The sequence below is a fragment of the Geotrypetes seraphini genome, chromosome 6 (genome assembly GCF_902459505.1).
Source record: "Geotrypetes seraphini chromosome 6, aGeoSer1.1, whole genome shotgun sequence".
Lineage (NCBI taxonomy): Eukaryota > Metazoa > Chordata > Amphibia > Gymnophiona > Dermophiidae > Geotrypetes > Geotrypetes seraphini.
The window spans coordinates 21,975,321-22,002,506 of NC_047089.1; the positions used below are offsets into that span (position 1 = coordinate 21,975,321).

A 27,186-nucleotide genomic window follows, 5' to 3' on the forward strand; every position below is an offset into this window, starting at 1 on the left:
GGTTCCAACTGCCAAAATCTCTGTTAAGACTTACTCCAGCCCATCTACACCCTCCCAGCCATTGAAGCCCTCCCCTGCCCATCCTCCACCAAACAGCCATACACAGACACAGACCGTGCAAGTCTGCCCAGTAACTGGCCTAGTTCAATATTTAATATTATTTTCTGATTCTAAATCTTCTGTGTTCATCCCACGCTTCTTTGAACTCAGTCACAGTTTTACTCTCCACCACCTCTCTCGGGAGCGCATTCCAGGCATCCACTACCCTCTCCGTAAAGTAGAATTTCCTAACATTGCCCCTGAATCTACCACCCCTCAACCTCAAATTATGTCCTCTGGTTTTACCATTTTCCTTTCTCTGGAAAAGATTTTGTTCTACGTTAATACCCTTCAAGTATTTGAACGTCTGAATCATATCTCCCCTGTCTCTCCTTTCCTCTAGGGTATACATATTCAGGGCTTCCAGTCTCTCCTCATACGTCTTCTGGCGCAAGCCTCCTATCATTTTCGTCGCCCTCCTCTGGACCGCCTCAAGTCTTCTTACGTCTTTCGCCAGATACGGTCTCCAAAACTGAACACAATACTCCAAGTGGGGCCTTACCAATGACCTGTACAGGGGCATCAACACCTTCTTCCTTCTACTGACCACGCCTCTCTTTATACAGCCCAGCATCCTTCTGGCAGCAGCCACTGCCTTGTCACACTGTTTTTTCACCTTTAAATCTTCGGACACTATCACCCCAAGGTCCCTCTCCCCGTCCGTGCATATCAGCTTCTCTCCTCCCAGCATATACAGTTCCTTCCTATTATTAATCCCCAAATGCATTACTCTGCATTTCTTTGCATTGAATTTTAGTTGCCAGGCATTAGACCATTCCTCTAACTTTTGCAGATCCTTTTTCATATTTTCCACTCCCTCTTCGGTGTCTACTCTGTTACAAATCTTGGTATCATCTGCAAAAAGGCACACTTTTCCTTCTAACCTTTCAGCAATGTCACTCACATACATATTGAACAGGATTGGCCCCAGCACCGAACCCTGTGGGACTCCACTAGTCACCTTTCCTTCCTTCGAGCGACTTCCATTAACCACCACCCTCTGGCGTCTGTCCGACAGCCAGTTTCTGACCCAGTTCACCACTTTGGGTCCTAACTTCAGCCCTTCAAGTTTGTTCAACAGCCTCCTATGAGGAACTGTATCAAAGGCTTTGCTGAAATCCAAGTAAATTACATCTAGCATATGTCCTCGATCCAGCTCTCTGGTCACCCAATCAAAAAATTCAATCAGGTTCGTTTGGCACGATTTACCTTTTGTAAAGCCATGTTGCCTCGGATCCTGTAACCCATTAGATTCAAGGAAGTACACTATCCTTTCTTTCAGCAACACTTCCATTATTTTTCCAATAACTGAAGTGAGGCACACCGGCCTGTAGTTTCCTGCTTCATCCCTGTGACCACTTTTATGAATAGGGACCACATCCGCTCTCCTCCAATCCCCAGGAATCACTCCCGTCTCCAGAGATTTGTTGAACAAGTCTTTAATAGGACTCGCCAGAACCTCTCTGAGCTCCCTTAGTATCCTGGGATGGATCCCGTCTGGTCCCATCGTTTTGTCCACCTTCAGTTTTTCAAGTTGCTCATAAACACCCTCCTCCGTGAACAGCGCAGAATCTACTCCATTTTCTCGTGTAACTTTGCCAGACAATCTCGATCCTTCTCCAGGATTTTCTTCTGTGAACACAGAACAGAAGTATTTGTTTAGCACATTTGCTTTCTCCTCATCACTCTCCACATATTTGTTCCCATCATCTTTTAGCCTAGCAATTCCATTTTTTATCTTCCTCCTTTCACTAATATATCTGAAAAAAATTTTATCTCCCTTTTTTACATTTTTAGCCATTTGTTCTTCCACCTGTGCCTTCGCCAAACATATCTCTCTCTTGGCTTCTTTCAGTTTCACCCTGTAGTCCTTTCTGCTCTCCTCTTCTTGGTTTTTTTTATATTTCATGAAAATACCACATTATATTACATTACATTAGGGATTTCTATTCCGCCATTACCTTGCAGTTCAAGGCAGATTACAAAAGAATTATCCAAGATGTATTACAACAAGAACTTACAAAAAAAAAAAAAAAATTGGTCATTTTCAAAAAGAGTAAGAAATGGGTAAGGTTATTTGTTTGGGGTAGTTGGCTTTAGTGAGAGGTGGAGTTTGAGACTTGCGGTATTATTTCTTTTTTCAGAGTTTTCTTGAAGAGTATAGTCTTTATTTCTTTTCTAAAAGTCTAGTAGTCGAGGGATGCCGGCAGTAGATTGGTGATTTGGTTGTCTAGTTTGGCTGCTTGAGTGGCCAGGAGGCCATCATATAGTTTTTTCCGTTTGACCTCCGTAATTGGGGGGTATGAGAATGGGGTGTGAGTTTTCCTATGTCTGGTTGCGGTGTTGTGGATGAGGCGGTTATTCAGGTAGTTTGGACTGTCTCCGTATAAAGTCTTAAATAGTAGGCAGTAGAATTTAAATTGTATTCTTGCTGGGATCGGAAGCCAGTGCAATTGGAGATATGCTTCTATAATGTGATCATGTTTCTTTAATGAGTAGATGAGTCTTAGTGCTGTGTTTTGGATAGTTTGTAGTTGTTTTGTTATGGTTGTAGGGCATGGGAGGTAGAGGATATTACAGTAGTCAAGTAGGCCTAGTATTAAGGACTGAACTATGAGCTGGAATTGAGTTTTCTCGAAGAATTTCCGAACTTGTCTTAAGTTTCTCATGACTAAGAATGACTTTTGTATTGTTTTATTGATTTGCGGTTGCATGGTGCAGCATCTGTCGATAGTTATTCCTAGCAGTTTTAGGGTGGTTTGTATGGGGTAGTTGATTGCGTTGATTTCAATGTTGGTTATGGTTGGTATTTTGTTGTTTTCTAGGAGGATGAATTTCGTTTTATCTGGGTTCAATTTAAGTTTGTGATCTTTCATCCAGGTTGCTATTGATTTTAGTGTTTGGTATATTGTGTTCGTCATGGAGAGTTCAGGTTGATCGAAGGGTATGAGAATGGTAATGTCATCGGCATAGCTGTAGGAGGTTATGCCTTGTTTGTCCAGGTGAGAGCTGAGGGAGGCTGTATAGAGATTGAAGAGAGTCGGGGATAGAGGGGATCCTTGGGGAACTCCGCAGGGGTTTGACCAAGGTTCAGATTTTTGTTTGTCTGATTTTACTCTATAGGTTCTTGATTTAAGGAATCCTTCAAACCATGTGTATACTTTATCTGTGATACCTATTGTATCCAGGATTTGTAGTAGAATGTTATGGTCCACCAAGTCGAATGCAGCGGTAAGGTCTAGTTGTATTAGCAGCATTTTTTTTCCTGTGCTGAGATGTTGTCTGTCAGCATAGCTATCGCTACCATTCAGCATTAGTTGGCATTACTTATGTCAGCGAAGGCCTATGGGAAATTATATCAATCTGACTCTGGCATGTGAATGCAGATAGACCCTGAGGGCAGGGAAACTGTTTTAAGTAGCCCTGATTGAATCATGACTAGCTAAAAGGTGTTAATGTCTGATTAAGAGGGTGCTTAGGACAATGGGTCCAGGTGCACAGATCAAGAAGATAGGCTGCTTGAATGGGACAAAGAAGCCAGAGACTAATCCCATCCACCATGCTTGCAAGTATCACACCCTCCTTTATCAATTAAATTAACCATTGTTTCAAACAGTTTACAAATTCTAAACAGAAAGATACTGGGACATACAATAGTTTCTATATTCAGAATAAGATTCCAAGGTATAAAAGCCTCCTCTCTGCTCTATCAATCTATCTATCTCTTGTCCTTTCTTTCTCTCTCTCTCTCTCTGGCTCTCCCTAGAACTTCAGACTCTCTTTGTCTCTGAACTATGTAAGGCAGGGAAACTGCTTTGCTCTCTACTTAATTGTAATGCTTCATAATATTGCTTTTCTGTAAGACTATTTCTATATTCTTTATGCAATCACCTCTGGCTGTGCCTCTTTGATTCTACTTCCTGGTGAGTCATCTGTGAGGGAACTGAACCTGGGACCTGGCGTTTGTCAGGGCGCCTCTCACTTAACCCCCACCAACCATATATTGTGGGGGCCACTAACAAACCTGACATTGTCTATCTGTGTCCAAGAGAGATCCTAGTAGTGTTTCCGTGCTGAAGTTGTTTCTGAAGCCGAATTGTATAGGATGGAGTATGTTATGGTTTTCTAGGTAATTGGAGAGGAGTTTGGCAACTAGTCCTACTTGCCAAACTCCTCTCCAATTACCTAGAAAACCATTACTGTCCAACTTTTCGTCCGTCAAAAACACCTAGAACAAGCCCTGTTGGATGTGGGAGGGGTCTGCAAAGTGATGGACTGAACACCCAGACATGCCACCTAAATAGTGGGGTACCTTACAGGGCACTGCTGTGAACTTCACAAAAAGGATGCCATGTCTTCTCCTCACTGAAGCTCCCTTATAGGTCATGGTGAGCCCCCCAGACCACCTCCAGAATCCCTTAGACTCACTTATCTACCACCCCAATAGCCTTTACGGCTGCCGGCCCCCTTATATGCCAGCAAAGGGTTTTGGGGGTGTATAGGGGAGTGCACATGTTTAAGTATCAATGCAGTGATTACAGGGGCTTATGGGCACGGGTCCTCCTCTCCATGGATCCCTAACCCACCCCCAAGACGGCTTACACCGCTTCTGTGCTGGACGACTAGGCTTTCCTATGCCAGGCGATGTTGGTCTGGAGGCTGAATTTTAAAGATGTGATTAATATTTTTATGGAGGTGGGGGGTCGGTGATCACTGGGGTAGTGTGTAGGGGTGTTTTATGCGTTTGCAGTGCTTATCTGTAACTTTAGGTAGGTTTTTGTGACTTAGACCATGTTTTACATACTCTAAATCACAATGTCCAAGTTCTGTCGATCCTGGGCTGTACGGTTATACATGCTGTACAACTAAGTCTAAGCTGGCCCACGTCCCGCCCAATTCCCACCCTCGACACTCCTCCCAAAACCCGTTTTTATTATCGGCACTTGGACCTATTTGGGAAATGTTCATCCAAGTGCCGACTTAGGTCGGTTTTTGGATGTTTTTCTCTTTCGATTATGAGCCCCATAGGGTTTATCTGTGACATTTACACCTTGATAATGAAGGAAATTGCTCTGTTTATAATCCATGCATATTTTGATTGTTTCTGGAATTTCTTGTTATTGTGCCTTGGATCTCTTACCTTTTGTGGATGGATAAGGGTGATCCATATATATTTTTCTTATTTCTTGTAGAGATTCTTTTCTTCCTTAGCCTTAAAATGTTTTACTTTCTGTTTCAAACAACAACAAAGAAAAAATCCAACCAAATCTGCAGTGAACCAAGCAGCAAAGCAAAAAACAAAACAAAAACTGCTGACTATGTACAGGATGCAGGTCTTGTTTATTATACCGTCAATAAAATACAGTAAATATACAACCTTATTGCTTGGTGTAAAATTGAAATTTCAACAAATATAAAGTATATATGATCATTGTAGATGAGAACTTTTAACTAGAAATATGCCGTTATGAATCCAATCTTGCCAGAAAAATTGAATTTGTTAATTTGGATATAGAAGTTACTCTAGAAGAAAAAAAGCAAGCTGATGTTTGATAGTTTGGCAGACAACCATGGTTTTTGAGCAAGCTGATTAAGTTATCTCATGCGTATTGTTCTGTTGCTTGGTTTCTTACGTGAATTGCCTACAATTCTGGTTCTAATAACACTTGATGCTCTTGGGGAATGTTTAGCTGCCTTTATGATTGCATTGTGTTGTTCATTCGTAAATCCATAGGTTTTCAGTCAACCTGTGCATGCCCAGGACTGGAAACTACTCAGCTCTTCATTTAGTCTTATCATTGCTATGTTATATGAGCAACTTTCAGCTTCTTTACAATTGTTATTAGTATCTTTTATTTGTATAAAATTATGATCGGTGTACATTTCTCTGGCATAAGCTCTCTTCTTATTCCATATGCAATCGAAACCTGAAGCAAATCAAATTGAAGACACAAAATATTTACAGTATCTTATAAGTAGACTGAATTGATGCCTTAAGATTTTCATTTTGCTGCACCTTGTAAACAAAATATTGTATATTTAGTTTCTTTAACACTGATTTATTTTTTTTTTTTTTTTACTCAAGTCTCACATTTTAAAGGATCTGATTTTTTTTGTTACAGTCAAGTTAATTAAACACTAATGAAGTGACCTAAGAGATCATTAAACTTCTATCATCACTCACAGCTAGAACTGCTATCTGGTCTCGCACTGACAAACAACAAACGTTTGATTAAACCAAAAATGATACAAATAGGAATAGGTGACACTTTCATGCAAGATTGCAAAATTTGACATATAAAACCCCCCACCCAATTCTTACCTTCTAAGAGTAAAAAGAGGGCTGAAACTATCAAAAAATATTTAACCCCAAACAAATACAGACTATAGACCAAAGTGGCCCAAAACAATTAATTAATCAATCAAGAACCCAGTGTGGTACAGTTGAAAACTGCTTCGTTGAAAACCTTTGGCCAAGTCTGTCAATGCTCTGTAAGGCAATTTGGTCCTGATTCTATAAAAGATGCCTAAAGTTAGGTGTCTAGATTGGTGCACTTAGCTGATCTAAGTGCCCAACTTAAATTTCTTAATTTGTGCCGATAATTGAAAGCACCATTAAAAAAAAATTCATTATAAAAATTAGCTGGTAGGCATCTACCAGGAAGAAATATGGTTAAGGGCAGATTTAGTGCATGGTTTGACTTAAGACACTGATAGAGACCTCCCTTAGGCGCAATCACTTGAGGTCAAGAAAAAACTGGCCTAAATGGCAGTGCGCCTAAGGATTCAGTGCCTACTAGCATGATTCTATAAACGGCAGCCAGTGGATGACTGACACTCATGCCTAACCGGGCTTGAGTTATCAGGGCTTTTGAAAATACTCATGGAGCAGACATTAGGCCAAAAGGCAGTATTGGTAGTAGTGTTTCCCTATTATAAATCCGATATGAGTCAGAGCCACCAGAAGTATGAATCACTTAGGTTCAGAGCACATAACCGGTATCCTTTTTGAAGGTAGGAATGAGGCTGCCCAGGGAAACCCATTTGAACAAGTAGTATTAAGAGAAAATCAAAGACCCTAGGTCTAGGATGATATGGAATTCTCTCATCTTTTTCATGACTAAGAACCACTAAATAAAATTCCTGCCCTTTGCCCTGGAACAGGTTTGACTGCCTTGACCTCTAAGAGTGTTTCCACTATCAACAGGGACAATGTAACAAAACTAAGAGTCAGAAAAGATACTGTGTAAACAAAAACAAACCGACTCTATAATGGTAACTCAACCCACGAGGAGGACCCGTTGTGCTAAAATACAGCTCAGAGGTATAAAACTCTAAAGAGGAGGAGGTAATCCCCTCTTAGGAAAAAGAGTTTATTTTCCAATCATTGCTTCATAACAAACGAGTCCAACCTCTAAGAGGTCAGAAGCTGAGAGTTTGACCTCGATGTTCTTAGAAGGACAATTTTGAGGAAGTTCAAATAGCTGTAGTTTGTATCCCAGAAAAGCAACTTTTAGACCCTAAGAGGTTATATGGGACCAACAGTTTACAAAAGACCTCAGCCTGCTTCTTCCTGGAGGCAAAATCTTAGCCTGGATTTTGGCTGAGGAGCAGGGCAGTACTGGGCTCTTTGCTATCTAAGCTAAGAGATAGCTGTTGTGTTTGGTTGGCATGCTTACCACTTGTATACCTCCTGGTAAAAAAAAAAAAAAAAAAGCCAGCTGCTGGTTTGGAAGTGAGCTAAGAGAGAAACTTAAAATGTTTCCAGAGTGCTGGTTAATGAAATAAAAACATGTAATTAGGTAATGAATATTCAAATCTACTTCATGTATATGGAATTTTTTGAAGCAGTAATCATGCTGGCAAAGGTTTATATAATATGGGCACTCCTCAAAATGTAGTATTCAGATCATGAAAGTATTTCCACTTTTTTTTTTTTTTTTAAATTATTAAATAAGTCATTTATACATAAATTTAACTAAAAATAAAAGCACCTCAGACCCCACACATGAAATAAAGTTCTGTGGAAGCTGCATTTATTTGAAAATTCACCCATTTTGCCAATGTACAATTTATTTTAAACAAAAATAGATTCTGCAGAGACAATGCCAGTATGTGTACGTAATTCATGTATAGAAGTGCTTTCATGTTGACATCCTTTGTTAGACCCTCCCTTAACCCGAATGATGCAGTATTTACATAAAGCACTGATCAACAGTGCTACATGAGTTTTAACCAATGGTTATATAACAAGTCATTCATAAATGGCCAGTTTCCCCTATTTTATTTTTAATGGTAATGAATGATCAACAGTGTGGTAAAAGCCAAACAGCAATGCATTTCTTTCTATAACTGTCTCAATGTAAATTTGCAAATAAAATCAAGCAAAAATGAAAGCAATTTCTCATATTCATTTTGGAAATGCTTTGAACTGTCAAATGTAAACTAATGACATATTACGTACAAAGCAGTGACATTTCTTCCCAGTGCACTAATGCCTGAATTCAGTGTAGTGCTTTCAAGGGGCTCTTTTACTGAAGTGCTGTAAGTTTTAGAACTTACTGCACTTCAATGGCAAACATGTGGTAACTGTCAGGGGCATGCCCAGCATTTACTCTGCAGTTACCACACTGAAATGTTCTTTGCCATTAGTGCAGTTGCACCTACTTATGCTTATTGCCCCCTCGGAAAGCAACTGCACAAGTGACGGTGCAGGTTAAGTTCCATGCACTAACTTCAGTGTGCTGTCCATTCTTAGCCCATAATGCAACGTTTCTGTGCCTTAACATATCATGCAGTTAATGTGCAAATTAGCTAAATACTGTCATGCCGCTCATGCAGTAAAATCACAAATTTGCACACTAAGGCCCTGATTCTATAGGCACAGTTAGGCACCTAAATATGGTTAGGGGCTTTTAGGTATAGATTGAGTTAGGCAGCTACTTTAGGCACACTCATTTAGCCAAGAAAACCCTGGTCTAAAAGGATTTTAATGCCCATTGGTGCCTAAGAACACTTAGGCGCTGCTAACCGCGATTCTATAAGTAGCATCTAGTGGTTGATTGACAACCGTGCCAAATGGTGCCTATTTCTTTTTCTTTGATGGATCTATATACACATGCATTTCACACAATAATCTATCATTCATTTTTGTATTCAACCTTTACAATTTCATTCATGTATGATATTTTTATACACATAATTTTTTTATGTATAATTTCTAAGCACAACTGTAGTTTTTAATGATGTTGTCCAAATCATTATTTTAATTATTTTTTAAGTGTATTGATTTATTGTTTTTATAGACTCCTGATGCAGGCCTTATAGGCCAAAACACAAATCGTGTTGAGTCTTTTCTTTGCTATATTATGTCATCCATTTGTTACTGCAATAAAGACATTTATATGTACTCATTGCCATCCTGTTTGTCTCCACCGCTGTTGTTTGGTGTTGCCTAGGAGTTAAACGCCATTTATAGAATCAGGGTCCGACTGCTTAACACACTTCAGTAAAAGGACCCACTACTATTTAACTGTCCCCTTGCAAAATCCTAGGCATTGAATCCATTACAAGGATTAACGCATTTTATAACATTTCCTTATTTATCATACAGAAAATCTTGTGATATTTGAGCTTCAGATTTTCTCCTTATACACATAAAAGTACTCTTTAAAATAATTAGTGTTCTGTATGTCAGCTGAAATCACTCTTGTGGACAAAGATCAAACATACTGTATACATTCATTCTTATCCTTATAAAGGGGTGCCTGATACATTATTGATAATCATAAATAAATACAAATACATAAGGAATGTCTACTGTAAATTGAATATATAATTAAGAAAGAAAAAGTTCATTTCAGTTGCTGTTTCTACACATAGTGACTGAAGAAAATAAAACACTGTCTGCTTAGTGAAAAAGATTATGATTTTATACCTCATTCCCAAGAAAACCATGCCTAGTTGGTCAAGTAACCCATTGATCCACATCAAAACAGCATTGCAACAGATATTTTTATACTTCCCCGAATTTTGTTATATGTTACTAATTATGGATATTATATCAAGCCAACTACACTTCTCCCTCCGTATTCGCAGTTTCAGCATTCACGGTTTCAATTATTTGTGTTTTTTAGCTTGCTGGCTTCTCCTCCCCAATTACATCAGCTTGCATAGAGAAATCGCCAATTCCAAGCGTTTACAGAGAAAATTGCTGATGCCCGGCACTTTCTTCACTGTGTTTTGCCTCTCCTTCAGGAACAGGCCAGGTCTCCCACCATGTTATTCATGGTTTCACCCTATTCACGATGGTTTTTAATAGAAAACAGCGAATAACATATGAAAGTTACTTGCGGTTTTTCTGTATTCGCGGGTCTGTTAATCCCCTATCACAGCGAATATGAAGGCAGAAGTGTAATAACCAGGAAGAGTTTTTAATTTATTGTTTGAAGGGGTAATTATGTCATATTTCTTTTTGCAGATCAGCTACACCATTCGCCACAGTGTTCTTGTACCATTTCAAGGAAGAGGAGAGATATTGGAAGGCAGCAGTTTGGATTTTGTTGGAAGCTGGGAGATGTTGCGCAGCATTTCTCTTTTTGGACTGTTCCATTCTCTTCCATTTAATTAAAAGGTTACATAAATTGTATCTATAAGAGAGAAAAAAAAAATTAAAAATATTGAACAAAAAATTATTTTCAGAAAAAAGTGATAAGATGTTTAGACAGCAAGATAGCTTCCTGGTTTCAGTTTATTAGACTGAGTGACTTGGTTTTAAGATACCTTTCCATCCTTGATGAGATTAAAAATTGAACAATTTGAGAAGCTAAAGAATCACAAACAAATGCCATGCAACTAGAACAGAAACCCTTTCCCCTCTCTAGCTGCCATATTTTTAATCACCATAGTTAAACACATACCATACCACAAATAAATCCAACCTCTTTAATAGGATAAAATTTAAAAGATAAACATTTTCCTTCTTTATAAATATACTTGCCTGCTAATGGGATCACTACATTTTCCTTCTTTATAAATATACTTGCCTGCTAATGGGATCACTACATTTTCCTTCTTTATAAATATACTTGCCTGCTAATGGGAATTTAATTGTTGCAAGCTTATAAGCAGTTTAGGTTCAAGTTGTAAGATAAGCATATAATCTGTACTTCATCTATAGAGAATTTTAGAGAGAAAGTAAACTACCTCATGCTAAAATATGAAATCAAGTGCCTCTCTGTGATACAAGAAGCCAGTACTATTGTCCAGTAGTAGTAGTAGTAGTAGTAGTTTTAAAATATTTAAATTTAACAAGCTATTTCTTGCTTTCTGAAAAGAAATTTCTAGTGGCCCATCTAGTATCACATAAATTTGTAATCCAGGTACTCAGAACACATAGAGGACCATATGCTGTTTGATTTTGGTAACTTATAAAATTCCCAGAGAACATTTCCCTGCTAATCTGTGGAAAAAATTTATTCAGAGGCTACAGACCATATACCATTTGCTATCATCTACAGTTCAGTTTATTCAACATTGTAATTTTATACAGCAACTATAGATATATACTGTATTCATGTACTATAATTTTGTATTAGACCTTTTATAAGAAACTCTTTAAATGACAACTAAGCCACTTGAAGCTCTATAGAACATTAAAGCTAATTTTAACACTTCGGTTTGCTTTGTGAATTGGTTTGAATACTGTATATAAAGACAGCTTCAAGGGACAACTAAATGAAGCACTGAAAGCAGCACTATGACCAACAGTGAACTGAATGGTGATATAGTACCCAAAATGTTGGTTCCATCAAGCATTTAGTATTTTCTTCTCCACCAATTATTTTGCACTTGCCCATAAAATACTTCAGACTTGGTGACTTATTTGCCTAAATGCTATTGCATTTTTCAGACTTGCATGTACAAACTACTTGCCTTCATTTCTGCTTATTTTACATATTGGATAGCAAAATATAATTAAGACTACTGGGAAGAAAAGCCTATGAGCAAGAAATTTTTAGGGAAAGATTTATTAAAATTGAAATGTTGATTTAAGTGGCTTGTTAAATCACTAAGATCCAGTTAGCTAGAGATACCTAAGTTGTTCTATAGGAAATCCTTCAGAGAGAGCTCTCCAAAGGGATCAGTTCCGGAACCTCTGTGCGGACTCTGACTGGAAGGACTGGATGCTGCAGACAGCTGGTAGAAAAGAGACAGGAAGGAAGAGAAAGAAAAAGATCTCAGAATGATAGAATATGAAAGCAGAAAATGTAATGGAAAGGTTTATTATTAAAAGGCAGCTTAGATAGAAATGGTTTAATAAAAGCAAAGTCTAAGAACATATGAAGTTGAATGGCTAATGCTGAGTTGTACAGATGATAGCTGAATGCTGTAGATAAGTTTTCTTCTTGACATTTGATAGATTTCAAGCCAAATTTTAGCAGCTAGCCCTGTCACTAAGAGGCTGTTGCATATTATTCATAGACTAGTGTTTAAGCCCGTTACATTAACAGGTGCTAGTAAAGCCTCCTTCCCTCACATGTCCCCTATTTTCAGCCCCAGCTCCAAACCCATTTTTACCCCCCAGCCCCCTTCTCCCATCTTTTCCCTTTCAGCCCCAGCCCCCTTTTCTTACCAGCAGCATTTCCCTCCCCACTCCACTTCCCTGTGCAGTAGCAGCAGAAGCATACCCTCCCCCTCCATTTCCCTGTGCAGCAGCATTTCCCTCCCCCACCCCACTTCCCTGTGCAGCAGCACCTCTTCCCTACTCCTCTTGTCCAGCAGCACTTCTTCCCTGCTCCCCCGGTCCAGCAGCGCCTCTTCCCTGCTCCCCCGGTCAAGCAGCGCCTCTTCCTTGCTCCCCCGGTCCAACAGCACCTCTTCCCTACTCCCTGTCCCTCTTCCTTGCTCCCCCGATCCAGAAGCACCTGTTCCCTCTCACTGCCTTCTATACTTTGTCGTCCCCCCCACTCTCCAAAGCCTGCCTGCCATCCCCCTGTGCAGTAGAACCTCTCCCCCTCCCCGCCACTATTGCCGCCGTGCAGCCAACCCCACTGACCCTCCCACCGCAAGACGACCGTCAAACCTCCTGGCTCCAGCAGCGGCCGCATCACACTAAAGATGCTGCTTTGCGGCCTTCCCATGCTCTGATTTCCTCTGCCGGCATCTCATGATGTCATCAGAGATGCGGCAGAGGATATCAGAGCATGGCAAGGCCATGGAGCAGCGTCTTTAGTGTGATGCGACCGCTGCTGGAGCCAGGAGGTTTGTGCGTCTAGCGGGACAGCCCGGACGCGAGGGGGGTCATAGCACACCCGGCGACGTATTAGAGGCGGATCTCTCCTGAACTTCCACGTTTCCCCCCCGCCCCCCCCCCCCCTCTCGACTTAGAGCTCCTAATAATTAAATCTCGCCACCTCAACTTGTTCTGGACGGAAAGTTTACAACGGCAGGACTCTGCGTTCACTCTCCGCCGCCATCCGTGTCTCCTCGCGGCCCAATGGTGTCTCGCCAGCTGGACTGTGACATGTCGGCCGTTGGTCTCAAGAAGGTAAGGTGCAGGCCATTTATGGCTGTTGTGTGGTGCTGTAGTACGCGTGCATGCACACTCTTGCCGCCACAGCCCGACAGATCAGGGAACACGGGGTAAGAGTGCGCATGCGTGCTTAGCATTTTATTATAGTAGATTTAGATAAACTGGTCAGGTCTATCTTATCTGGCTACCTTAAGATCTTACCATTTTACAGCCACAGAAACAGCATGAATTGGTACTTAGTTGTTTTGAGATTCTAATTTTATTATTACTGAATATAAAAAATTCCAGATCCATTCCCTTACAAGTACTGGTTATACAATTTATTCTAATGTTTAAAATATTTCTAGCTGTTTTCCATCCATCCTCCCCATTTCGGTAAACTTTTTCCTGTCCTCTCCTATCCCGCTCCCTTAATCCCAGTCCTAATACTACAGGCATCAATATTTTTCACTCTTTCTTGGGCCACTATATAATAGTTCCTATATTTATATCAGATAGCTAGGAATGTTTTACTTTTGGCAAGATGTACAGAACAAAATGTGATTTCTATATGTAGAAATTTCAGTTTTACTGGAAATGCAATGAAGTGTGAAGTGTTCTCAAACAGGTAGCTCTTGTGTGTGCCACTTTTGGATATAGCCATCCCCTTAAAGGACATGTTAGGTGGAACAATATTTATTAAACTGCATCTCTATTCCTACGAGTCATACTTAAAGTGAGGGGAAGTACAAAATGCTGTTCTTCTGAGACAGTTACTATACTTGTTTTTCTAGATTTGTTTATGGTGAGATGTATAACATGATGATCAGTCTCTAAAATCCACCAGATAAAGCTTATCTTCATCAAATGCACTTTAGATTTTTCTTATATTGAAAACAAGTAAAATTACTGTACATATTGTGGCCGGGCCTGTCCCTGAGTAGGTGGGAAACTAGGCTCAGACTACAGGTAGATTTATTAATGCGCCTTTTATATGGCTGGATGAACAAAAACCCGGAGGTCAGATTTCTTAGGAACTGGAACCAGGTTTCCAAAAAAAAAAAAACCATGTTGGAACATATAGTACATTCTTCACATTTTCCTTCACAAAGCATAACAGGGGCTTCAGTCCTTGTGCCCTGCCTGGAGCTTCCCGGTCCATAAAATAAAGCAGGTTAATATCCCAAACCTCCCAACAAAAACCAAGCAAAGGTTTGGCTTTCAAATTCTCCCCCCCAAAAATGTGTCCAGGGTTAATGATCGTAGCCAAGCCCAACCTGGGTTAACTCTTAGGAGCTTCTTACCCCTCCAAGTCCTCCAGAGGTAAGGCAACTAAACAGTTTTAACCATTACTTTTCAATTGGGCACTTAGCAGGTAATTTAAAGTTTGGGATTCATGCCTGTAAAGTACCAGGTTTGTTTAACCTGTAATTTTTCTGGTACATTTCCTGATAGGCCTTGTGTAGCTAAGACCCATCCATTCCATGTAACCAGTAAATCAGATGTGTCTATCCACAATTTTTTTGATATGAAGGTGGGGAATATTCCACCTATTGATCTAGTAGATGTTTCAGGTGGTTCAGTGACCATTTGAAAAGTAGGTTTTGGTTTAAAGAATCTTCTTGTATATTGGTTGCTTCTTTTAGTTTTAGCTCCTACTCTGTTTGAGAATTCAGCAAAGTTTTCATTGGTGACAAAGCCTTCTTTGTTGTCAAATTCAAGGAATGTAGTATATAAGTGCATCCATGGGCACTGGTAGTGTCCAGGGCTTCAATTAGCCTAGACTGGCTTATTGAGGAAAGGGGCAAGACCTCTCATATCTCATACTCCCCTAAGTCCATGTCTTCCCCGGGCTCACTCTCCCCAGGAAGGTTGTTCATTTCCCAGTCCATGGATCCATAACCCTGGCTGGTTCTCCACCCTGTGTCCTCGGGCTGCTTCTCCCAACCCCCGTCTTGCTTGGGTGTTAGCTCCTTGCCAATCGGTCCTTTCCAGCGCCCCTCTCTTGGTGCACCCTCCCGGGGTTTGTACAGCCAGGCAAGGTCACGACCAGGGCCTTCAATCTCCCACCTACTGGGTTGTCTCCTGGATAGCAAAGGGGGCTGAGGAACAGGAACTCCTTGGAAGCTGCACTCCCTGCTGGTGGCTGGCTGATTGTGATTAGCACCACCTGAGCTCCCCCATTGATTTCCCCTTGTTGGTATTTGAGGCTTTCTGACCTGCATACCTCGAGTGTTAACCCCATCCCCTCCTGAGTTGGGTTTAGGTTTCAGAGAAGGAGGAAAGGAGTAATAGGGGGAAGAACTCGGTTCAAGTACCCTCCCCCTCTGGCTCTTAGGCTGGGATATGACCGGGTTTTTCTCTTCCCTTCCTGGCTGTGCCGTCTCCATGCCAGGTTTTCTCGGGCCCAGGGCAGGGTGCATGCTGGGTTTCGTAGTCCTTTTGGCTGGGACAGGGGCTTTCCTGTCACAATATGCTTTCTAAAATTATGGTTTGATTCAGTGCAAAAACAGTTTCAAGTGAAAAGTAAATGTTAGGATAAATTACAAATCTGTTAAACATCTCGGCACAAAGAAAACAGTCAATAAATAGGCAACTGTATTGGGTAAATTGTCAAATGAACAATTTAAAATAGTAGTCCATTGTGCTGCAGGACATAATATTCTAGTCTTCTGTCTGAGAGCAGGAAGGAAGCTAGCTCCAGCTGTTTTTACTATTATGGCAGACCCTGCTGCCTGACGGTTAGCCGTCACCAAGATATTTGGAGTGGAAGTCTATGAGAAAGAAAACCGAGGGAAGAAAAAGTTTTAAATAAGTGAGAATGCAATTTAGTCTCTGAGAGCATAAGATGGCAATTGGAGATATTGGCCATCTAAGTTCTTAGGTATCTATGAAGAAACTAATAAGCATATAAAAAGTCACTCAACAGATAGAAGAAAATTAGGCCATGTCCATGCCTAACCAATTCTGAATTAGCACATAGCTGAAATAATGCATAAAGTGGGCATGGTTCGCTTTTGCTCTGAAGGTCTCAATTAGAAATTCTATTTTTTTAAATGCTTTATTTTCTAAGATTTTTAGTTTAGTCCCATCACTATTCTGTTTTTATATGCAAACTATAATATAGTATAACTACATTTGCTACAGAAAATACAGAGCAGCAATGTAAAAATTCAGTTATCTAATATGTTTGGGATACACAGGGTAATAAAGAGAACACAACTAGCACAAACTGTAATATTAAGTAAAATTAATTCAAAAGTGAATTCCTTGCGAGAGTGGGAGCAGAGATAAGATGGCAACAGGTTGAGTGCAATGCTCCAGTATAATTCTTTACCTTTACCATTTCCTATTGGTTTATCTAAAGAGAAAATGAGAGTCTATTCCTCAGAGGCTCCCACAGCATCCTTGCTTGATTCAATGGATACATTTGTCACACAGAAGGACCTCAAGATATCATTGCTTGGTGCTATACTGGGAATGGAAACCCCTGTAAATGCCTTGATATTAAATAAAACTGAATCCAGTTCAATAAAAGCCACCGTGACTACCAGGAACTTCCTCAATGGACATCATAAGACCAGAGCAATTGTTTCCTGAAGTGGCTGATGCTACTCAAGGCCAAAGACAGGAGCCCAGAGTGAACACTTTGGCATTTGTGATGTTGTATTCCATGCTTATGTGTGGAAGCTCTTGTGGGTGCACTTTTGGGAGAGTCTTTCCTGCTTCAAATGGCATCCCTGTCAATATATTTGGGCATTCCAATTTTAGGTCCAGGTCAGTCATCTGTTCTCAAGTTTGCCTTCCAATCTCAGTGTCTTGAACAATTTAGAGTTGATTTGGATGTGGTTACTCAATTGAGACAAGCACTAATATTCACCAATTAATGTTTTACATTCAAAATTGCAAGAGCAAGACAAAGGCATGTACTTTGGAGGTTCAATTCAGAAGTTTGCAATCTACAATGTAAGAATGTAACACTAATATGACTGCTTTGCATGATCTGGACAGTGCTCTAATGAGGTTAAAAATTGAAGCTTAGAAAAATCAAGTGATAGCTTTGATTTTACACTTTATTCAAAGTTCCTAAAGCGCCTTTAAGAGCTCCACTTGAGCTTTTCATACAATGTATGTCTAAGGTGTTGAAGTTCCATCACAGTCTGTACTTAATGTAAGTGCAAGCTTAGTTTCTACCAGTATTGAAGAGAAAAAGGGGAAATAGGATAGGATTTGCTATGTACTTCCTTTCTGTAGTTACAAGCAAAGATACTTATATACTGTATACAGGTACTTAAGATTAGAGGATAATATTCCTGTTGGATCTGAAATATCTCCATTGAATATTTGAGATTTTGGAATCATCGGATTCTGAATTGATAGTACAATCAACATTAATTGTGATATTTGCATTTAAATTGGATAGAGATGGACATCTGGTGACATTAGCACTATGGCAGCATGAAACACAAGCTCCCATATATCTCAAGAAAGATATAGCGGAACCAGAAAAGGTTAAAGAAGAGTGACCCAGATGATAAAGGCAGATAAAGACCATATGAGCTATCCAGTTTGCCCGTCCATACCATCTATTATCTCTTTCTCTCCCTTAGAGATCCTATATACTTATTCCAAAATTCTTAAGTCAAATACAGTAAAAATGCTCTGTAACCGGAAGATTAAGTCTAAAATGCATTGAGACTGGGCAGAGAATAGACTTTCTTTTCCAGAATGGAAAGCATGGAACACAATTAAATCACACAAGCAGTATACATATATTAACATTTATGCTCCTTTTCAAAGACAAAATTTGGAAGACATTTTGATGACATTCAGGACATCAAGGGTAATACAATGACAGCTCTGATGGGCATTCCAGGAAAAGAGTTCAAAATTGCTTTGAAGGATGGACTAAGCACTGGTGTCGATGCATAAGCTTCCCAAAGGGAGTACTTTGAAGGTGACCATAGTGATATTCAGCAATGAGGTATGTAGCATTTTTTCTAGGATGAGTTCCCAAGCTTAATCGTCAGACCCCGTATGTTTTTCTTTTGTAAACTGCTTATGTGTTAAGCAGGTAGTAAGTGTTAGTAATAAATATTAAAATATAGTATACATAAATCTCAACTATCCTATATTTCTCAGGAGATTTTCATATACCAATCTCAAAAATATTCTCTATAAAGCAGAGCCTTCAATTTTCTTTTAAATTGCCAAATATATGATTCCCTTTTTATCAAGCTGAGTTAGGTTTTTTTTAAATCACGGATCACTGCAGTAAAAGCTCCAACACTCACAGGAATTCTATGAGCATCTAAGCTCTTACTGCAGGAGTCTGCGATAAAAAAACCCAACACTAGTGCCAATGGCAGGGGCTGTTTCAATAATGCTTTTCCAATAGCTAGTGAAAGGCAGGTCCTCTGGAGTCCTGAAGAATTTGCCTGTCCCTTAGTACTGTAAATGTGATACTGAAACAACATCCCCCCCCCTCCGGCCAGGAATATAGGCAGAGGACTCCCACAGAGTTTAGAGGGAACTTTCGTTCTGATCCCTTTCAACCTGTTCTCCCTCTCTCCAGTGCTCAGTGTACAACTCTTAGGGAGACAATTTTCAAACAGAGCAGCCTATGCTACCCATTTACTGTATCTGGCTAGAACCTTTCAACACTTCTCATTATGCTCTGAGCTTGCAATTAGCATATAGTATGAATTGAAACATTTTATAAAATCTGAAACTTTGGTTTTGAAGACTACATTTTATTTGCCAAATTTCAGTCTAAAAATTCTAGTGCTCTAAGTAAAATGAACACAGATTCTTCTAATGAATCGCAATAGCTGCATTTACTAAGATATTTTTCATACTGCTTTGCAATCAGTGCGGGACACAGCAGCCAGAATGATCACTGGGGTATCACATTTTGAACATATTTCTCCGGTGTTAAAACAACTACATTGGTTACCAGTAATTTATCAAATTGAATATAAAATTCTGATAATTATCCATCAAGTGGTTTAGGGTGTAACGCCCTGGATATTTGACTCAAACTTTGAAGAATTATCTGTCAGCGTGATCTTTGTCATTAATGAGACCTATCTATTGAATCAGTGAAGGAGATACATTATATGGAAACAGAGTCTTCAGCTATTTCAGTGGCTGGCCCACAATTAATGCTCTACCGGCCTACTTGAGATTATGTAATAATGTGAAATCTTTTAAAAAGTGGCTAAAAACCCATTTGGTTCCTTGGAGTGGATTTTATAAACTGTACATCTGGTTTTCCTGTTTACAGAAGTGTGACAGCTAGTAGTTCTGTAGCAGTTCTGTGCTGTTTGATGTACTGATGTGATAAGTTAAGTATATTTTATTGTAATCCACTTAGGCATTAAACAGAATAGAAATTTTTTTAAAATAAATAATAAATAAATGCTGCTCTGGATGTTAACATACTAAACTAACAAGACAATACAAGAAACTGAAATTTGCTTTGGTGGAGGTATATGACTGCACATTTTTTAACCAGCAAATTAATCACAGACAAAAAACATACGAGCATGTGCTGTTACTTACCTGTGCACCTGATACAGGGCCAAATGGGTTTGGTGGTCTCATCACAGGCTGGTTATATATTATTGTTGGCTGTGTCATTATGGGGAGATGACTCATTTGAGGGGGCTAAAAGTTAAAACAAATATTAGATTACCAATTCAAAGTTCAGACAAAATTATTACCTGCACTCACTACCAGAAGCAAACTGGTATTTAGGGCTCCTTTTATGAAGGTGCGCTAGTGTTTTTAGCACACGCACTGGATTAGCGCGCGCTAGCCGAAAAACTACCACCTGCTCAAGAGGAGGTGGTAGCGGCTAGCGTGTGCGTTAAGGCCCTAACGCATCTTCGTAAAAGGAACCCTTAATGCATGAAAAATCCACATCCATTTTACTTCCGGCACAGTAAACCAACAGGATGTATATTACCGTGGCATAGAACATAACATCAATCTTTAGTTTTATACCACACAAGTGAACAGCTCTAAGTGGTTTACAGAGTAAACAAAGAAGAAATACAACATATTAACGTTTGGTAATAAGGATTTAAAGAATAATGACAAGAGGAAGAATGAGGGTGAAATAGTGAAAAGGGGATTTCTCAGTGAAGAGAGTGTGAGTTATTTGAACTAAGTCGTCATATCTGAGGAGTATTTTTAAGAGCTGGCAGGACAATAAGGAAACTGTTTATCCTTGTTGGGTTTAGTTTTTCCTGGGGGGGAGGTCAAGCAGCTTGTATGCTCCCATTTTTGGGATCCTGTCAGGTACTTGTTACCTGATTTAGTTACCGCTAGTGAATAGGATTGCTGGGCTTGATACAATACAATATGTTTGTTTATTTATTTTTAATTTCATTTTCTATCCCGTCCTCAACGAGCTCAGAACGGGTTACAGGCTACTTACTATATATTTACTGCATATACTTCAAAATGCCGAACATACAACTCACAATAAAAATGGACCTTTGGGGTGACCCAGTAGTGCAATTATGTCCTTGTTGAATGGTGTTATTTATAATGTGTAAATTATGTTTATACAAGATAACAATGTCAACTTAATCATTATAAATTACTGAATGAAAATAATTGTATAACCTCCTTACTTTTCAGCAATATCCTAACAGTTCAAAGCAAAAATAAAAAAGGCAATATTAGAACAGTCATTGTTCAATACTTACCATTCCATACCCTATCATTCCTGTTGGTGTTGTTGCAGGATAGGCCATTACAGGTGGTGCCTAACAGAGAATGAAACTGTATTAAACAGCTAGAAAAATCTAGTTATGAGTTCAATTTCCATAAACACAAAGAGCAGCATCTAGACTATTCCTTGCTTCTTTTATTAAAATTTATTTATTTATAAAATTTCAACTTACTATCAATCATACAAACTTGTACAGAAAGAAATTGAACTTAGATCATATTCAAAAAGAAAATACAATTGGCTGTAAGCCATCAAATATAAGGCAATTAACATTAAGGTTCAATTTACTCAAGTCGACATAGATCCAAGATTTACTATTGGCGAGAAATTAAGAAAATACAATAGAAACAAGAACTTGAAGATGAGAGCAAAATGTAATAAATACTTTCTTTCTAACAAGCTTAAAATTTTAAGATTTTTCTTTTTCCAGTCGGGTGAGTGACAGGAAAGAAGTTAATTGAAACGGTTCAAAGAAAACAGACTTATTTGCTTAGTGATGCACAATACACTTGGGGTGACGCAAATAAAAAGTAGCCCCCAAAGCTAAGACTCCTGGCTTAAGTAAAAGAAATTCACGCCTTCGCTTCTGCGTCTCGCGTGATAAATCTGGATTCATCTGTATTTTATGACCAAGGAATTGTTTCTGTCTATTTTTAAAGAATAGTCTCAATTTCTTGCTTCTTATAGCAGTACAATGTTTGCATTATTAGCATTTGCAGATCTCTGCCAGTGAACTGGAATTTATCAATCATTTGCCATTTTCCTACAAAAGAAAAAAAGTGAAGAGTCTTATATATTGTGACCGGGCCTGTCCCTGAGTAGGTGGGAAACCGGGCTCAGACCACAGGTAGATTTATTAATGCGCCTTTTATATGGCTGGATGAACAAAAATCCGAAGGACGGATTTCTTAGGAACTGGTTTATTAAAGTTTTCACAAAAAAAAAAAACCATGTTGGAACATATAGTACGTTCTTCACATTGTCCTTCACCAAGCATAACAGGGCTTCAGTCCTTGTGCCCTGCCTGGAGCTTCCCGGTCCATAAAATAAAGCAGGTTAACATCCCAAACCTCCCAACAGAAACAAAGCCAAGGTTTGGCTTTCAAATTTCCCCACACAAAAATGTGTCCGGGATTAATGACCAACCTGGGCTCACTCTCAGTAGCTTTTTACCCCTCCAAGTCCTTCAGAGGTAAGGCAACTAAACAGTTTTAACCATTACTTTTCAACTGGGCAAAAATGCCCTGACCCTGCTTCAAACACTGCTAGTGTCCAGGGCTTCAATTAGCCTAGACTGGATTAGTGAGGAAAAGGACACGACCTCTCATACTCCCCTAAGTCCATGTCTTCCCTGGGCTCACTCTCCCCAGGAAGGCTGTTCATTTCCCAGTCCATGGATCCATAACCTTGGCTGGTTCTCCACCCTGTGTCCTCGGGCTGCTTCTCCCAACCCCCGTCTTGCCTGGGTGTTAGCTCCTTGCCAACCGGTCCTTTCCACCGCCCCTCTCTTGGTGCACCCTCCCGGGGTTTGTACAGCCAGGCAAGGTCATGACCAGAGCCTTCAATCTCCCACCTGCTGGGTTGTCTCCTGGATAGCCAACAGGGCTGAGGAACAGGACCTCCTTGGAAGCTGCACTCCCTGCTGGTGGCTGGCTGATTGTGATTAGCACCAGCTGAGCTCCTCCACTGATTTCCCCTTGTTGGTATTTGAGGCTTTCTGACCTGCATACCTCGAGTGTTAACCCCACCCCCTCCTGAGTTGGGTTTAGGTTTCAGAGAAGGCGGAAAGGAGTAATAGGGGGAAGAATTCGGTTCAAGTACCCTCCCCCTCTGGCTCTTAGGCTGGGTTATGACCGGGTTTTCCTCTTCCCTTCCTGGCTGTGCTGTCTCCGTGCCAGGTTTTCTCGGGCCCAGGGCAGGGTGCATGCTGGATTTCGTAGTTCTTTTGGCTGGGACAGGGGCTTCCCTGTCACAATATACACTAGTTTTTTAGCCCGTTACATTAACAGGTGCTAGTATAGATGTGTGGACTTAGGCATTTCTTTCTTTCTTTCTCTCTGCCCCCTGTCTGTCTTCCCTTCTCCCTTACTTTTACCTCTCCCCTATCCAGCAGCACCCCTTCTCTGCTCCCCCTGTCCAGCAGTAGCCCTTCTCCGTTCCTTTTACCCCTTCCCTGCTCCCCCTGTCCAGTAGTACCCCTTCTCCCTTACCTGCTCACTGTCCAGCATCCGCTAGGCTGGACAGCCTCAGGGCTTTTGCTAGGCCGGCCCGCCTCGCATTATCGAGGTGGGCTGGTCTAGCAAATGCCCTGCAGCTGCTGCCACTGCTGGTCCGGGGGTGAAAAGGAGAGGCGTCATCAGAAGTCAGACAGCATCAGAGATCGGGGCAGGAATATTTCTGGGGAAACCGCCGCACGTATCGCAAACCGCCGAAGGCTCCTACTGCGCATGTGGCGACATGAAGCCACAGATCACAGCCGCACGGAGTTTCAACTGCGCATGTGCACTAAGGGTTTTATTATAGAGGATAAAGCAATATTTTAGAAATAGATTCAGTTAAGATTTTGGCAAAGAAGATACTCTGAGGATTCTACTGTGTTTAAATGACAGCTTAAACACACAAATACCTTCATATCTTCTCCGTTTATATCTATCAGGTTCTATTTTCTGAACATTTATATATAAGAACATAAGAACATAAGCAGTGCCTCCGCCGGGTCAGACCATAGGTCCATCCTGCCCGGCAGTCCACTCCCGCGGCGGCCCAAACAAGTCACGACCTGTCTGAATCACCAGAAGGGGCTCCATTGCCACCTTGGTTTCTCATTGAAGTCCTATCTTCCCATCGTAGTCCTAACCCTCCGGTCTTGCACATGCACGACCTGTTGGGTTTCTATACTTATTACCTGGTTAGCTTTCTATACTTGTGTTACATTCCAGCTCCTCCCTCAGTATCCCACGATCCCTTTATCCCTCAGGAATCCGTCCAATCCCTGTTTGAATCCCTGTACCGTACACTGCCTGATCACTTCCTCCGGTAGCGCATTCCAAGTGTCCACGACCCTTTGGGTGAAAAAAAACTTCCTTGCATTTGTTTTGAACCTATCTCCCTTCAGTTTCTCCGAATGCCCCCTCGTACTTGTTGTCCCCTTCAGTCTGAAGAATCTGTCCCTATCCACCCTCTTTATGCCCCTCATGATCTTGAAGGTCTCTATCATATCTCCCCTGAGCCTCCTTTTTTCCAGAGAGAAGAGCCCCAGCCTATCCAACCTCTCGGCGTATGGGCAGTGTTCCAGCCCTTTTACAAGTTTCGTTGCTCTCCTTTGGACTCTCTCAAGTACCGCCATGTCCTTCTTGAGGTGTGGTGACCAATACTGAACGCAGTATTCCAGATGTGGACGCACCATCGCTCGATACAATGGCATGATGACTTCCCGCGTCCTGGTTGTTATGCCCCTCTTTATGATGCCCAGCATCCTGTTGGCTTTTTTTGAGGCTGCTGCGCACTGTGCAGATGGCTTCAATGATGCATCCACCAGCACACCCAAGTCTCTCTCAAGTCTGCTGTCTCCCAACAATGCCCCCCCCAATTTGTAGTTGAACAACGGGTTCTTTTTCCCTATATGCATGACCTTGCATTTTTCCACATTAAAGCGCATTTGCCATTTGTTTGCCCAGTCTTCCAGCTTGTCCAGGTCCCTTTGCAGGTCCTCACACTCCTCCCTGGACCTAACTCTACCGCACAGTTTGGTATCGTCTGCAAATTTTATAACCTCGCACTTTGCCTCCTTTTCCAGGTCATTGATAAATATGTTGAAGAGTAACGGCCCCAGCACCGATCCCTGTGGCACACCGCTCGTGACTCCCTGCCAGTCAGAATATTGGCCCTTCACTCCGACCCTCTGCAGTCTACCCGACAACCAGTGCTTGATCCATCTGTGCAGAAGTGTTATTGGTAGAAGCAGCACTGGTATTGGAGAAAATTTGACTTCTGGTAGGAAATAAATGGATTCAACAAAAAATTTTAAGATCTTTCCAAAAATGATTTGCATGACATTGTCACCAAGTCCTTTATTAAGGGGTGGTTCACATATGTTTCGCTAGCTGTCACATTAGCGAAGCTTGTGTACCTACCTTGTTAATCTTCTTTCTAGGAGATAGGAACATCGGTCTTAAACCAGTGGGTTTGTGTACCTTCACCCACCAGGTGAGTGTAGACAGTCTCATTTGCATTTTTTTACTCACTTCCCTGTGCTGTCCAGTACTCCTCAGTTTATATCAAAGCAGGCAGTCAGCCCTGGAGAATAAAGAGAAAAAAGGGAGGAGTATGGGGGCTCCCCCAAGAAACAAAGCTCTTCTGCTCATAACACAACAAAGAACAAAACTAACAATGATTAACACTTTATATCCCATAACAAAATGGAATACAGTGCACTTATGTGCAGCCTGCACTAATATTCACAGGTTTCTTGTGGATACCCTCTGTTTTCTTGAGACAGATGAACTTCTCTTACCTCAACTCTTGCTAGATGCCAAGGGAAGAAGCAAACTGTCTGTTGCTACAGACAAGTCTGAGACAGAAAGGCAGGCTAGGAATCATCCGACAGGGTGGACTTCAAGACTGAAGTTCCTATCTCCTAGAAAGGAGATTAACAAGACAGGTACATAATTTTCCCTTCTAGTTCAATAGGAATGTTAGTCTTGAACTAGTGAGACGTAACAGAGCAGTCCCTGGAATTTAGGGTGGGACAGATGAGCCTGACAGCACTAAAGTTCTGAAAGTGGTATCCAATCTTGCCGCTAAATCCACCCTGTAAAACTTTGCGAAAGTATGGAGAGATGACCGAGTGGCCGCTCTACAAATCTCTTCCATGGACACTTATCTTACCCTATATAAGCCAACGAAATGGCTTTTCAAATACATCTGGAAATAGTCGCTTTTGAAGCCAGCTGTCCCCAGTGACTAGTACCCGCTAACACAAATAGGTGATCTGACAGCCGATCTTCATTAGTCACTTCTAGGTAATACACCAACACTGTGCACATCTAGCGATTTAATGAGCCTGTCCATCTTCTTGGAGCCCGAAGGTTTAAATGCAGGCAACCAGACCTCCTGGTTGACATTAAAGCTAGACACCACCTTAGGCAAGGATGACAGGATTATACACAATTCTATTCCCGTCTCTAATATTCTGAGGAAAGGTGCCCTGCCAGATAGAGCTTGTAGCTTCAATATTCATCATGAAGACTTGGTAGCAACCAAAAACACTGCTTTCACAGTGGCATTCATTGTTGAGTCTTTCTCATAAGGAGCTCTGGCTAGAATTTATTTGATGAGATTCAGATTCCACTCCAGGAAAGGGTGCAATATTGATGGATGCATACGTAAGGCTCCCTTCAGAAATCTTGATACATCAGGATAAGAAGCCAATGTTCTTTTGCTGATCCAAGTTCTGAAGCATGGGAGTCCTGAGATTTGTACTTTAAGGGAGCCCATTGCTAGGCCTTTTTCAAGTCTTTCCTGAAGAAATGCTAGCACCACTGCAATCAGTGCTGTAACTGGATCCCCTTCCAAGCTTTCAAATAGGCTGACAGCATTGTTTGCTTCTTATACTTCAGGACAGTGGTATTGACCATTTCTGAATAGCCTTTGTGCGCTAATGCTGCACACTCAAGAGCAATGCCGTAAGATTAAAACAGTCCGGATCGTCCAAGGCAATAGAGCACTGCGTTAGCAAGTTTGGAGAACAAGGTAGTCAGACCCTAGTCCTGCTTTAATTGGATTAGATCCACATACCACAGCCATCTTGGCCAATCCAGCACCAACAGGA

General features: G+C 40.8%; 2 protein-coding genes and 1 long non-coding RNA gene across 11 annotated transcripts in view; 1 reads left to right on the forward strand and 2 right to left on the reverse strand.

Moving 5' to 3' along the window:
• CCDC83 (coiled-coil domain containing 83) overlaps nt 1–11,774 on the forward strand; it is a 104,384-nt gene extending 92,610 nt beyond the window's left edge. For all 3 annotated transcript variants that reach the window (XM_033948932.1, XM_033948934.1, XM_033948933.1), the window contains exon 12: nt 10,580–11,774. The gene's annotated coding sequence lies outside the window, so the exon portion shown is untranslated. The remainder of the gene's footprint in view (nt 1–10,579) is intronic.
• On the reverse strand, nt 5,421–10,294 carry LOC117362485. The gene is made up of 2 exons (XR_004539896.1): nt 7,512–10,294; nt 5,421–7,279 (listed from the first exon to the last, which is right to left on the reverse strand). It is a non-coding gene; the product is annotated as an uncharacterized LOC117362485 (long non-coding RNA).
• The window catches only part of PICALM (phosphatidylinositol binding clathrin assembly protein), a 175,341-nt gene continuing 158,768 nt past the window's right edge, over nt 10,614–27,186 (reverse strand). For 6 of the 7 annotated variants that reach the window (XM_033948931.1, XM_033948925.1, XM_033948923.1 and 3 more), the window contains 4 exons: nt 21,331–21,390; nt 20,177–20,281; nt 12,195–12,297; nt 10,614–10,748 (listed from right to left, as the gene is read on the reverse strand). In XM_033948931.1, the coding sequence (XP_033804822.1) occupies nt 12,205–12,297; nt 20,177–20,281; nt 21,331–21,390 (258 nt within the window). In that variant the 3' untranslated portion in view covers nt 10,614–10,748; nt 12,195–12,204. The remainder of the gene's footprint in view (nt 10,749–12,194; nt 12,298–20,176; nt 20,282–21,330; nt 21,391–27,186) is intronic. The other variant, XM_033948926.1, reaches the window with a different exon arrangement.